The 14,320-nt window shown below is 42.3% G+C and overlaps 1 protein-coding gene across 4 annotated transcripts in view; it reads right to left on the bottom strand.

Annotated features, from left to right (window-relative positions):
* SH3KBP1 (SH3 domain containing kinase binding protein 1) overlaps positions 1 to 14,320 on the bottom strand; it is a 359,726-nt gene that overhangs the window by 163,917 nt on the left and 181,489 nt on the right. For all 4 annotated transcript variants that reach the window (XM_019529214.1, XM_019529212.1, XM_019529213.1 and 1 more), the window contains one exon: positions 677 to 803. In XM_019529214.1, coding sequence (XP_019384759.1) covers positions 677 to 803 — 127 coding nt within the window. The remainder of the gene's footprint in view (positions 1 to 676; positions 804 to 14,320) is intronic.

Raw genomic sequence — 14,320 nt, 5'->3', positions numbered from 1 at the left:
ATAGGTGTGGTAGATGCATGCTCAGCATTATGAAGGAGAAAGTGGCCCACATCCCCAGTGGCATATCTAGGGTGGGGTGACTGGGTCAGTGGCTCCCAGGACAGCTGCTAAAGGTGTGTGTGTGGGGGGGGTACAGCTGCCACTGACAGACGTGATCATACCAATGGTGTGGAGGCAACCAGAAGTTGCAGCTGCCCAACACCCTGGGCACCTGGCTATGTCACTATGATGCTGTATGTCCTTAAACCCACAGGAGGACTCATAGTAAAATAAATTTACTTATTGTTCATGCTAAAATACATTTTTAAAAAATCCACCATGTAGATGCAAATTTGCTTAGTTATTGTAATCAAAGACAAAATGGCCACACATTTCATTCTGACATAGAACTCCTAAACAGATACAAGGCAACACTGCTTAGTCTGTAGGCTAATAATAGATGGAGAAAAAAGTTTTAATGAAAAGGACAATACCTAAAGTGACAGCATTCATGGCCTTATACAGTACAACCAGCGAAAGGACTTATTCATGGCAGCAGATTTTTGAAGAGGAATTCAGACTCCACATAAGAGGTAAAAAGACATGGCCATTCTAGCAAGTTAAGCAATAAACAAAAAAACACAGATTGGGAAAGGAGGAGGGGGATTCCAAACATTGATAAGGCTTTGTTCCTTACTTGGCTTAGTTATTTGTTCCTCCTGTGCAATTCCAGCATCGTCTGAATCAGAAAGCTCCTTTATGAAGTTGGAGGGAAACATGCCAGTCTTTCCATTAAGTATTCCTTCCCACCAGCCCTCTTCCACCTGCACCAAGACACAAGCAGAGCAAAAATGTAGTTAACACCTACACCGCTTTTCACTTACACAGCCTGGGATACAAATCTATAAGTTCCTAGAAATATTAAAATGATGATCTTGAGCTGCTTGCATGAGTTCTTCACAAGGGTTGGGAGCACAGTGTATAACATAGCAAACTTTTCATACCCGCAGGATGCATGCATAGTATCTCCCAATTCATTTGCATCTGCAGGATTCACAACCTGCTTAATTCGCAGCCAGTTGCCAAGCACAGGATAAGTCAGGCAAGCTGCTTGCTAGGCTCTGACTTCAAAGGGAGCTGTTTCTCCACTCAGCTGGAGCTCATCAGCAGTCCTGCACAGCTGATGGGAGCAGCAGCACCCTTTAAATTTCAAGCTCCAGGAAACAGATGGAGCATCTCAGCAGTCCCACACAGTTGTGTGCTGCAGTTCTGGATACTCCACTATCCTTCCCAAGCCTTCATCTTTGCTTAAGGGTAAGGAATTTCAAAGACCTGAACTGTTTCTGTACATTTTCTGTTCATGTTTACATTATTTTTACTTGTTCAATTACTACATAGACAAGTCATAAATAAAATGAATGAACGGTGCTTTACAATGATAGAGCAATACATATTCCTGCACTTCACTTTAAATAAATTGATTCAACCACCAATATATCAGGTACTTTTTGTTGTTGAAACATGACTCCCATGCTCCTACTCATGACAAGATGTGAATATGAACACAGTATCTACATGAGAAATACCATATCTTTATCAGCAGCTTCTTAACATTTCCACTTCATTACATGATAACAAGCATCACATAAAACAGAAGAAATCTGGAAAGAGAGAAAGAGAGAATAGGAAGGAAAGCATTCATGTGCATCAGATTCCAGAACAGATAATAGGACCTACTGGTTCAGAGATCATAGATTTTATTAGACCAACCAAGAAATCACAAAAAAAAAATCTTTTTCTGCAACCTTTGTCAGGCTCAGGGCAAATTAAAGATGGTAAAAAGTCCCCATAGGTAGAAAATAAACTTCATTCTTGCACAGAAGGTGGAAGTCTGCTCCTCTGGGTCCATGAGAATGTCTTTGTGAGTTGCTCTCTGACCAATAGGGCTACCAAATACATCCCTGAAACATGGAAGATGCCAAATTTTAGCCGATTTTGGATTTAAACTTAATTGCTGAATAACAAGAAAGATTTCTATACCTCCCAGCCTTTCTGCCATCTGACACCACCAGGGAAGGAATCCTGCCTTCTCTGCACATCAAAGAGCAGCTCACAAAGACATATTTTCATGGACCCAGAGGAGCAGGCTTCCTCCCTGAGCTTCCTCTGTGCAAGAATGAAGTTTATTTTCTGCCTATGGGGACTTTTTGTCGTCTTTAATTTTCCCTGAGCCTGAGGAAGGACATGTGAGCCCAAAAGCTTGGGAAAAAAAAAAACCCAATTTTTTTGCGATTCCTTAGTTGGTCTAATAAAAAGTATCATCTCTGAATCAAGAGTTCCAGAGTTTTGCATTTCTTTTTGTCTCAGACCATCACGTCTACCACATACATCCCTAATAGGGTCTACTGAAATAAATGATGTGGCCAAAATGAGCACGGTCATTTCATAATCACAGGACAAAATAAATATATCAATTAAAAGAATTAATTCCCCCATGTTTAATCCATCCAGTATGGAACAGCAGCATCATGCTAAGAAATGACAGCCCCTAAATATCCAGTCCCTTTAGGATACAATAGGCCAGCAGGGAATGACTTATTCTTTGCATCAACTAAGCATATTCTTGACAGATTAATATTTTCCATCCATCAGGGAATGTCTGTGCACCAAAAAAACCGACAGGACAGGACAGCTTCAATCTGTGAAATATCAGCTTGGTGTGTCCCTTTCCTGGCAAAAAAAAGTTTATGAAAACCAGACTCCACTTGTTCTGCAAGTTGTTAGATGTTTACACTGTCTTAATTGTATTTTTCCAAAACAATTGTTGAGCAGTATTTAAACAGTTTCAGTTATTTTTTAACTCTGTTTCACATTAAATATTTTTGAGAATTTCAAGTTCTCATACTCGCTATCATTTATTAAGAACCTAATAGTATCCTAATAACTCACTAACAACTAACAGCAATTCTTTTTTCCAACCTGTAGGGGGAGGTGATTAAGCGCTTAAACAGTTGCACATTGTAACATAAGCCTATACACACTTCCTTTCGATACTATTTATCTACTCTGCTACACTATAAATATAATGTCTATCAACCAACACTGAAGTCCCTCTTCTAACCCTATGATTCTACTTCAGGAGATTTTTTCCCCTGTGACTTAGCTTTCAGTTAATTTCTTGGCCTCTGTTGATTTCTGCCTTTAATTTTGAATGAAGCTCAGATCAGCATAACTGTTTTCATTTACCAGCTTCCGTAGTACCTTTCCATGACAAAACACTTTGTTTATGCATCAGTAAAAGCAGCAAGTTCAAGAATAACTTTGGAGGAAAGAGGCTGTTAGCCAACTACTGCAGAAGAACCACAAGGCATCCACGGACTTGAATAAGGGTGGGATTTCACCTGTTGATCTCATTATTTCTTAATGCATGTATTAGTTCTTAGGTTCACTTGTAGCACTACAAAATGTAACACTATTGCCCCTTGTAGACCTCACACTTAAAAAGTGATTAACCAGCTTCAAATGCTGTTTGTTTCATTTTTTGTAGTGCTATAATGGCCTAATTAGGGATGCAAATGTGGCTTGCCCACAAAGACAGAAGGGCAATACTTGCTTTTGGCATCTCTGGTCAAACTAAAATGGTCAGGGACTAGCACAGAGAAGAAAATGGGATTTTCAACAGCCAAAGGATTTTTCACATCAATTTTTAAAGAGGAAAATGAGAGGGTTAAACACTTTAAAATGCTTCTGATATAAAATACATCCAGTTTTAATAGCACATTACTCATTTTAGACATCACTGATAAGAACTGACCATTAACCCATATAACACTGATTCAAATTCAAGTCTGAAGTACTGACTGACTAACAAGTGGACAAATACAACAGACCTTTCACAAACCTTTGTAAGATTGGGTTGTAAAGTGCTGAGAACACTTAATCCCTTAATGAAGTGGAGCTCAACCTTTTACAGCAGAGGGTGCCTTTGACCTGGCTGCACCAGGGGCCACTATTCCCCTTTGTTAAGGACAGCAGGGGGAGGGAAGTGGCTGTCAATGTCAGAAAGAGGGGAAGGAGAGAGGAAGACAATTTACCTCTGGTAAACAATCACAGGGGAGGAGAGAAGGAGAAAGGAAGGGAGAGAGTAAGTAGCCTCTGCTATAGGGAAAGGGAGCTGCAGAGGGGATTAGCAGTATGGCACAAGGCAGGGAAGGGGATACGCCAAGCTGAACTGCTTGTTACCAATGCCCTAACCAAGAACCAGATCCAGTCACTGCAGATTGAGCATCTCTGCCTTAATATCAGGCATACCAATATTCCTATGCAAGCAACTTGCTTCTGCATATTTCCTATTGATTAACTTCCTTAAAATGAGCATGAATACTAAATATATGGTGTGTGCACACAAACACATATACACACAGATTCTGAACTTGTGATTATTCACTTTTGCATCAGCCAACAGGCTTATGTTTGAGTACTGCATGATACTTCCAGACCCCACCTGATAAGCAAGAAAGTAAAGCAAAAAGATCAAAGCCTTCCCAAAAGAAAATGCAGCAATGTCAGTAAGACACCTAGACTTACCATGGTTTAAAAATATATGTATTTCTACAACACACATATCTGTGTGTTTTTATTACACACATTGGTTTAACGATATTCTACACAGCAAACAATACATAAAGCTGTCTGCAGGATTTAGCAGTCCCAAATTGGGACAATCCAATGCCATGTGTTTTGGAATGATGTGCTAATTTTTAGCCAATAAAAGCTTACAAATGGAAATGCATAATTCATGAGAGCAACCTAACTGGAAGTACAAGCACTTAGTAAAATCTGTTACTATACTAATATAACTAAGTGCTTTCAGGATTTATGTTCATGGCTCCTAATTCTTAAGCTGCCAGCATTCATTCATGCATTATAAAATCAACCTCTTTTCATTTGAACCATGGGTCAAAAGCAAGTATTCCTATAGCAGAGGTAAGTTAATTATAAAGAAAGTACCGTACATGCCATTTGTGGTTCAGACTGAATATGTCTGAAACATTTTTTAAAAATCTGGCCAATAAGAATCTGCAGTGAGAGATATTTTAAAAGATGCATTTTTTCAATGTGTTATATCTGCTGACTGCCTCCTGGAAAGACAATGTGCTTCTTCAGCTTGCCGAGCCCCTTAGGCTGTCCACACTCCTGTCATGCCACATTTTAAGAACAGCAACATACATGAGGATGACTGGAGATATTTAATTAGTCCACAATACATACTTTTCTTTTTGTGGGGTGAGGGAGAGGGTAGCCCCTTCAAGCCAAATACATAGAGCACATCTCTTGTATTGCATCGGGGCCGACAGTACTTTTACTAAGAGTTTAGAGTACAAATAGTATAGATGCTTTGGATAAAGATGATCCTCCCTCAGGCAAGGGGATGGACTAGATGACCTCCGGAGGTCCCTTCCAGCCCTGCTTCTCCATGATTTTTCTGATAAAAAAAGACTCTATGTGTTATGGGTATTGGTCCAATAAGGCTGGCCATCAGTGGAATAAAGCTCTTTGATGTGAACAAGGGTGCCTGGTCCAGTGGGAAGAGGGTTTTGGAGAAATACATGCCAGACAAAGAAGCCAAAAATACAATGTTACTGCTATTATAACAACAGAAACTGCCAAAAGTCCCACAGAAGATGAAACAGGGAGGAAGGACACCAGCATAAAAGAACAAATAAGATTGGAAAGATAGTAAGTAAACAAGAAATTGTAGTTATTTCTACTTTCAAATGCTTGGGGGAGGTGTTGCTCAAATAATACATTAGGAAGCTGGACAGAGATACTGGGTCTAATTCAAGATGTAACCAAGAGATTAGACAGCGAGTCACAGGATACCCAAATCTGCAGTATTCATTTGGGAAGGATACTGTTAACATATACACACATGCACCCTCATGCTCCAAAGGGGACTAGCTAATCACGTTCAATCTTGATCAACAGCTATGTTCATTTGCATCACACACGTGTTTGAGTAACATTTTTTAAAAAATGTGTATTGGTTTTTAAAATACAATACAAAAATCAGGAAAAACTTGCATCAACTGGGGCAGGGGACTGGACTCGATGATCTTCCAAGGTCCCTTCCAGCCCTAACGTCTATGAAATCTATGAACTATACATGTAAAACAAACCTGTATCAGTACAATAAGCAAAAACAGAAAAAAGGGGGGAGGGAAGAGGGAAGGACAGAAGAAGAGAAGAATACAGCGAGCAACAATCTAGCTACTAAGATATTCCAAGAAGTCCTTCCATATTGCACCAAACTTTTCAAAGTAGTTAAGGCTGTTGAACATGACCTACTCTATAGATACCAGCTGTGCCATCTTATTGTACCAGATTTTGATCTTTGGAGATGTCTTACTTTTCCAAGGCAGCAACATAAGCCTGAGTGCTACTAATAAGGCCTGCTGTTAAGAGCCCAGTTTGGAAAGGATTCAGTTTTAATTCTTTAGGGATACCCTCAAGAACACACATTTGCCAAAGCTATCAGTGCTGCGCTCAAAACCATGTCTAAGATGAAGTCTCAGATCCACTGTTGATGTCTGAATGTTGTGAACTGCTGATCTCTTCTTGGATTCTGTCATCTGTATACCTTGCTCTCCAATCTATTTCCGGCTTAAATAGTCTGTAGTCAGGTTTGTTATGCGATATTACATATTCATTGAGTGGGAACACAGAATGGGAAGAGGAGCAGATTTCAAGGTGAAAAATAATGTATCTGGAATATTTGCCATACCATAAGCCTCAGATCCAGACTGATTATTTATACCTGATACAACCACATAAATCCCCATTCAACTATTTTCAAAAGGTTAAATTCAGAATATAACTCCAAAGCAAATGTAATATGATTTCCTACTAGAAACTTTTTACATGCACAATATCCTTATCTATCAACTTTCACCACAGCAGTTTGTGGGACCCAGTATGTAACGTGCTCAGTAAAAAACAGAGGTAGTTAGCTGTATGAATCTCTAGCCTAGTGGAAAGCAGGGTAGAAATGCACCTTATAGACCAACTAAACCAGAGATACATAAGCTTTCTTGAGCCTCAGTTCACTTCATCAGACCAGAGGCTCTACAAACACATGCACAGAGCAGTCTATCAGAGACAGTGATCTGATCAATTGTAGTCCATTTCATTCAGCTGAGCGTGGTGCAATCCAGGAGCAGAAAGTAGTTGTTCAGGATATGTTTTGTGTTTTAGTAGTCTGCATAATCAACAAATCATCAGTTTGTTTATTAACATGTTAATGCAGCAGTTGGCAACATTTTTCAGTGGTAGGCCCCATGACTCTGTTGGCTCCATCCAGCCTAAGGGTTGTGCCTGGTCTAACATATTTGACTAGCTATCACTCAGTCCCTGTGTTAAGAAGCTTTCCATCCAAAAAATGCCCAAATACCTTTCCAAAGGTACATACATCAAAGAGAACACCTAAATTTGTCAGACAGATTTCTATCTGGGGAAATGGAAAAAATATGAATATTTCTATCCTCCTTGACTAGAATAAACAACAGGATGAGGAAGATATAACTACAGAATTAGGCAGAAGGAGAGAAGTAACCTTGAGTCAAGGGAAAGAAGGAACTTGGGAAAAGAGGTTGGAGTCAGCTAAGAAGCTATCAAGATTTCTTGCTGCTGGTAATATAAGAAACACAAGGAAAATGCATCAGATTAAAAGGTCATTAGGGAGGCCTTTCTAATTTAGTTTCTGTATGTCTACCAAATCTAACAATCCTTTTGCTTATCTTTTTCCCAGTTTATGTAATAAGCCTAATCTGGCTTTCCACCTTCATTTTACTGGAGGATCTGGAAGTAAGAGTGATTTCAGGGTGGCTGATAGTAACAGGTGCTCTGATTCTACCATTTTATTTTTCAATTCCAGGATACCTCCAGGACTCAAAAGTTTCTCCGCCTCTAAGATGCTAAGTCTGGCCAGCATACTGGTTACACTAAGAGTGAAAGGGGACTCACAAATGCAAGTCAAGCCCCAAGGTATTGAGCTCTGGGGTCACCCCGGGCAGGGACCAAGGGATTGTCACATAGGGCCTCATATTAAAAATCAAAACAGATATCCTAAAATCAGCTAGCATACATAAAGTATGCAAAATGGAACAATACCATGACAGTAGCTCAAACCTGCACGCAAACACCACTAGGATAACCAGTGGTGGGCGAGGGGGCCATGAGCTCCAGGCACTGATTGAGGGGATGCTGGAATGGACACAGGGGGGCACCAGAATAGACACACCTATGCTACACTTCTGGTACCTACCAGTTCTGGCTGCATGGAGTGGGAGATGGAGCTAGAGGCAAAAGCAGGGTGCCATCCCCCACCATCAAATTAAGGGCTTTATATCTTTTCTCAGTATGGCATTCAGCAGTACCTATAGGGAGGCAGGTGAGGCACTTAACTTCTTGGCCAGAGTCACCTTCCCCTGTAGCTGCTGTGACACTAGATCCCCATTGCCTCCATCTCCTGGGTCCTGGACACCAGCTAGAGTCTGTAGATGCCCAGGGTGCCCCACCCCTCTATGCCCAGGGCGCCGAAGGAGCTTGATAATGCTGTGGCAAAATATACTAAGCTGTTGCAATCTTAAGTACTATTACTAAAAGGAAACTATAGCAAACAAACTGCACGGGCAGAAACCTTTGTGAAGTGCATAAGAATGAATTCTAACTAAATGAAAGAACTGGGCAGAAGCACAAAATTAGCTCCAATGCATGATTTTCTGCCATAAGAGACTGGCTGGAACTGACAGCAGGATTCTTAACCTGTCTTACTTCCTGAAACACATTTCTCAACAATGCATGGGGACGGAAACAGGAAGACAGCCCCCTCACTGCTTTGTTTCTCTGGGTTAAAAAGACGGCAGCTCTGGCCAGTAATATAACTTAGGAGAGCCTGGGAACTGCTTTTGGGTAAGCGGGAGGAAAGAGAAGAAGGGCAAAAATAATGCTGTAGCTACCCTGGTATGCCTTTGGTTTCACTTTCATACTATCAGATGGGAATAGTTTTGTCCAAGTACTCCTCCAGGGTAGAAGAAAAATATAAAGAACACTTGAAAAAGAAAGAGAGACAGTGACAATACATACTCATGATGTTCTATCCCAGATTTAGAAATATTGTCAAAAAAGCATTTCTATATATATAAATTCTAATGACATCGGAATTAGATTAAAACCTGGTGCACCTCAGTCACCTCAGGGATGAGATTTTTGTCTGTCTGCTGGCACATCTTGGATTCTGTCTTCAAGGTACAAAAGAAACCACTGGAGAATAATTCCAGACAAAAGCTGCAAGTAAGAGTCACAGATACACCTATCTATAGCAGCAGTACTGAAAACTACTGAAAGATCCAGTGTAACCAAAATAGCTATGAAACCAGATCTAATATCATCAAGAGTGTCGTGAATGGCTCTGATGTATTTAGACTCATCTCCACAGGAAGAATGAAACCCAGCCTGAGACCCACCTACGGCCTCATTCATGTTTAAATACATATAAAACCTCCTAATAATTTAATTTAAAATGGTAAGATTTGAGCAATAGTGTACCAGCCACACAGCATCAAGAGTTTCATAGTTGGTAGGGTTGGAAGGGACCTGAGGACATCATCAAGTCCAACCCCCTGCCATGGCAGGAAAGAGTACTGGGGTCAAACGACCCCAGCAAGGTGATTGTCAAGCCATGTCTTAAAGACCCCCAAGGTAGGAGCCAGCACCACTTCGCTTGGAAGTTGGTTCCAGATCCTAGCCGCCCGGACAGTGAAATAGCACCTCCTGATGTCTAATCTGAATTTACCCTCCAGCTGTGGCCTGACCAGTGTCACACAGAGGGAGAGTATCACCTCCTTGACCCTGCCTGAGATGCATCTGTGGATGCATGGCAAGGTGCGGTTGGCCTTCCTGACTGCATTCCCACACTGCTGGCCCATGTTCATCTTGGCATCAATGGTGACTCCAAGATCCTTTTCTGCCTCTGCACTGGCGAGAAGGGAGTTCCCCAGCCTGTAGGTATGGTGCTGGTTCTTCCTCCCCAGGTGTAGCACCTTGCACTTGTCAGTGTTGAAACCCATCCTATTCTCGTCCACCCACCCCTGTAACCTGTGGGTCCAATTGTAGCATATTCCTTCCCTCTAGTGTGCCCACATCCCACCACATCTTAGTGCCATCAGCAAATTTGAACAGGGTGCTTTTTACCCCCTTGTCCAAGTCACTGATGAAGATGTTGAACAGTGCGGGCCCGAGTGCTGGGGGACCCCCCTGCCCACATCCCTCCAGGTCAAAAATGACCCGTCCACCACCACTCTCTGGGTGCGGCCCTCCAGCCGGTTGGCGACTCATTTGACTGTAGGTGTCAACACCACAGTCCCCCAGTTTCTTAATGAGAGTGGGGTGAGAGACAGCGTCAAAGGCCTTCCGAAAGTCCAGAAAGACTACGGCCACTGCTACCCGTGTATCTAAGGCTTTGGTGACTTAGTCGTAGAAGGCCACCAGGTTGGTCTGATAGGACCTGCCTCTAATGAACCCGTGTTGGTTGCCCCTAAGCATAATCTCCCCTGCTGGCCCCTCGTGGACATGTGCCAGAATAACCCTCTCAAAAAGCTTGCCCAGGATTGAGGTAAGACTAACTGGCTTATAGTTCCCTGGGTCCTCCTTCCTCCCCTTTTTGAAGATGGGAACCACACTGGCCCTCTTCCAGTCCTCTGGCACCACACCAGAGCACCACGAGTGCTCGTAAAGCACTCATGCAGCAGCAAACTTTCTTAACTAGGCAAAAACAGCATGTTGTTATTTTGTGGTAGCTAACCTGCGGTAAAATCCTACAGAAACAAAAAAGCAGTTTACAGTTTTCACATGAATTAGATCAAATTAAAATTCCCTTCTAACTCATGTGAAAACTACAAACTGCCCTGTTTACACAGGGTTTTACCTCAAGTTAATTTGCTCCGGTTAAGAACATTTGTGCTTTGGTGAAGGTAAAACCTGAATGTTTAAAAACTGTGTCATTAAAAAGGTTTACTGAATAGTTTTTGAAGTAAAAAAAAAAAAGGTTCCTCTTCTATTCTACAGAATCTGGAAAACCAGATTTCTCAGAAAAAGTTAATGTCCAACAGGGTAACCAAGGGGTGAATACAATATACATAAGCCCTTCTATAACCTTGCATATTGGTCTGTTGTTAGTCAACAACAGTTCAATAAAATCAGTCACAGTCATGAAAGGGCAAAAGAAAGAAAAACTGCAAGAGATTTGTGCTGCAAAGACTTTCACACAAGCTGCATGTTATATACCACTTTGAGCATGCCTGAAGTTTTGATGATTCTGTCTTGACAGTACATCAACAAAGCAGAACACACACACACACGAAGCCCTTATCTGTGCAAAACATTAAGTTTGCAAAATCAAACTTTCAAAAGTTGAGAAATGCCAATACTTAGTTCCCATGTGAAAAATTAATTTGCCCTCCTTGTACAATAACACTATGATAGTATCTTTAACTGTATTACCACATATCGTTTTTCCCCACCAGAGGAAATATAGCCTTATTTAAACGAATGAATAGATGGTCTTTTTAACCTTCTCGTAATGACCTTGTCTTTTCGTTTACAGCAGGGTGGCCCAGAACCAGTCAACACTCTCCCAAGGCACATCCTGTTTAAGAATAGATGTTTCAGGGCAACTGGGTCAAGTATCAGAGTAAAATGAATATATCCTGAGCATTATATATAGAGGACAGCTTTTAGGTCAAAGAGTCATGAAGGACTGGGTATAAGAGGAGGTCCGTGGGGAATACCTTGTCTCAGGGGGGATGGAACTGAAACCAAAGTCACTCCTTAGAAAGACTAAGGAAAAAGACTATCTGGAGATGCCAAGTCTGAAGCAGGGCCAAGAGAAACTCCATGCTTAGGGGAAAGTGGCTACCCAGGAGAGAGGAGGAGCCTAAAGACCTAAAAAAGAAAGGCTTTTTGGTAGCTGAGAAAAGAAGGGCCAGAGCCTAAAAGGACCAAAGTGGGAACTGTTTTGTCAAGAGAGGAATAAAACACTGCTTTGATGTAGAAAGTGTTTGGAAAGCGCTGGGGACATGTTCCTGGCACAAGTGCTGGAGCAGCCAACTAGGGGCCACTCTCTTCTTGACCTGTTGCTCACAAACAGGGATGAATTGGTGAGGAACACAGCAGTGGATGGCAACCTGGGCAGCAGTGATCACAGCATGATTGAGTTCAGGATCCTGAGAAAAGGAAGGATGGAAAGCAGCACAGTAAGGATCCTGGACTTCAGAAAAGCAGGTTTTGACTCACTCGGGGAACCTCTCAGCAGTATTACCGGGAAGCCAGTCTGAGGGAGAGAAGAATCCAGGATAGCTGGCTATACTTTAAAGAAGCCTTACTGAGAATGCAGGAACAAAGCGTCCCGATGCACAGGAAGACTAGCAAGTACAGCAGATCAGCTTGGCTTAGCAGGGAACTCTTCAGTAAATTAAGTCACAAAAAGGAAGTTACAAGAAGTCCAAACTTGGACAAATAAATAGAAAGGAGCATAAGAGCATTGCTCAGTCATGCAAGCAGGAAGTCAGGAAGGCCAGAGTGCAATTGGAGTTGCAGCTTGCAAGGGATGTGAAGGGTAACAAGAATGATTTCTAGAAGTATGTCAGTAGCAAGAAGAGGATCAGGGAAACTGTGGGTCCCTTATTGAATGGGAGAGACAACCTTGTGGCAGAGGATGCAGAAAAGGCTAAAGTGCTCAATGCCTTCTTCACCTCAGTCTTCAGAGGCAAGATCAGCTCCCAGACGAATGCACCTGGCAGCAAAGTTTGGGCAGAAGCATCCAACAGTGGCAAAAGAACAGTTTAGGGACTGTTTAGAAAAGCTGGACATTCAGAAGTCCATGGGGCCAGACAGGATGCACCAGAGGGTGCTAAGGGAGTTGGCTGATGAGATTACAGAGCCACTGGCCATCATCCTTGAAAACTCATGGCAATCAGGAGAAGTCCCGGATGTTTGGAAAAGGGGAAATATAGTGCCTATATTTAAGAAAGGGAAAAAGGAGGATCCAGGAAGTACTAACTAATCAGCCTCACCTCAGTCCCTGGAAAAATCATGAAGCAGATCCTCGAGGAAACCATTTCTAAGCACTTGGAGATGAAGAAGGTGGTTAGGAACAGTCACATGGATTCACCAAGGGCAAGTCATGCCTGACCAAACTGATTGCCTTCTATGACAACATGACTGGCTCTGTGGATGCAGGGAGTCTGGTGGATGTGATATACCTTGGTTTTTAGCAAGGCTTCTGATACAGTCTCCCATGACATTCTTGCAAGCTAACTAAGTATGGGCTGGATGAATGGACTGTAAAACGGATAGAAAACTGGCTGGAGTATCAGGCTCAGAGGATAGTAATCAATGGCTCAATATCTAGCTGGCAGCTGGTATCAAGTGGAGTACCCCAGGGTCAGTTCTGGGGCCAGTTTTGTTCAATGTCTTCATCAATGACTTGGAAGATGGCAGAGTGCACCCTCAGCAAGTCTGCAGATGACACCAAGCTGGGAGGAGTAGTAGATATGCTGGAGGGCGGGGCTCAGATTCAGTGTCCTAGACAAATTGGATGATTGAGCGAAAAGCAAACTCATCAGGTTCAACAAGGACAAGCAACGTCCTGCACTTAGGATAGAACAATCCTATTCATCAATATAGCTTGGGGGCTGACTGGCTGGGCGGAAAAAGGACCTGGAGTGGACAATAAACTGAACATGAGCCAACAGTGAGCCCTTGTTGCAAAGGAGGCTAATGCCATACTGGGCTGAATCGGTAGGAGTGTTGCCAGCAGGTCAAAGGAAGTGATTATTCCCCTCTATTCAGCACTGGTGAAGCCACATCTGGAGTATTGTGTTCAGTTTTGGGCCCCTTCACTACAAAAAGGATGTGGACAAACTGGAGAGGGTCCAGGAGGGACCAACAAAAATGGTGAGGGGGCTGGGGGACATGACTTATAAAGGAAAGAGTGAGGGAACTGGGCTTATTTAGTTTAGAGAAGAGGAGAGTGAAAGGGGATTTAATAGTAGCTTTCAACTACCTGAAATGGGGCTGGAAAGAGGATGGAGCTAGGCTGTTTTCAGTGGCAGCAGATGACAAAACAAGGAGCAATGATCCAGTTGCAGCAAGGGAATTTAGGTTAGATACGAGAAAGAATTTTCTTGTCAGGAGGGTAGTAAAACATTGGAGCAGGTTACCCAGAGAGGTGGTGGAATCTTCATCCTTGGAGGTTTTTAAGAGCTGGCCTGGGATGATCTAC

The sequence above is a fragment of the Crocodylus porosus genome, unplaced genomic scaffold (assembly GCF_001723895.1).
Source record: "Crocodylus porosus isolate Cpor-Errol unplaced genomic scaffold, CroPor_comp1, whole genome shotgun sequence".
NCBI lineage: Eukaryota > Metazoa > Chordata > Crocodylia > Crocodylidae > Crocodylus > Crocodylus porosus.
This window is presented reverse-complemented; position numbering and strand designations above follow the sequence as displayed.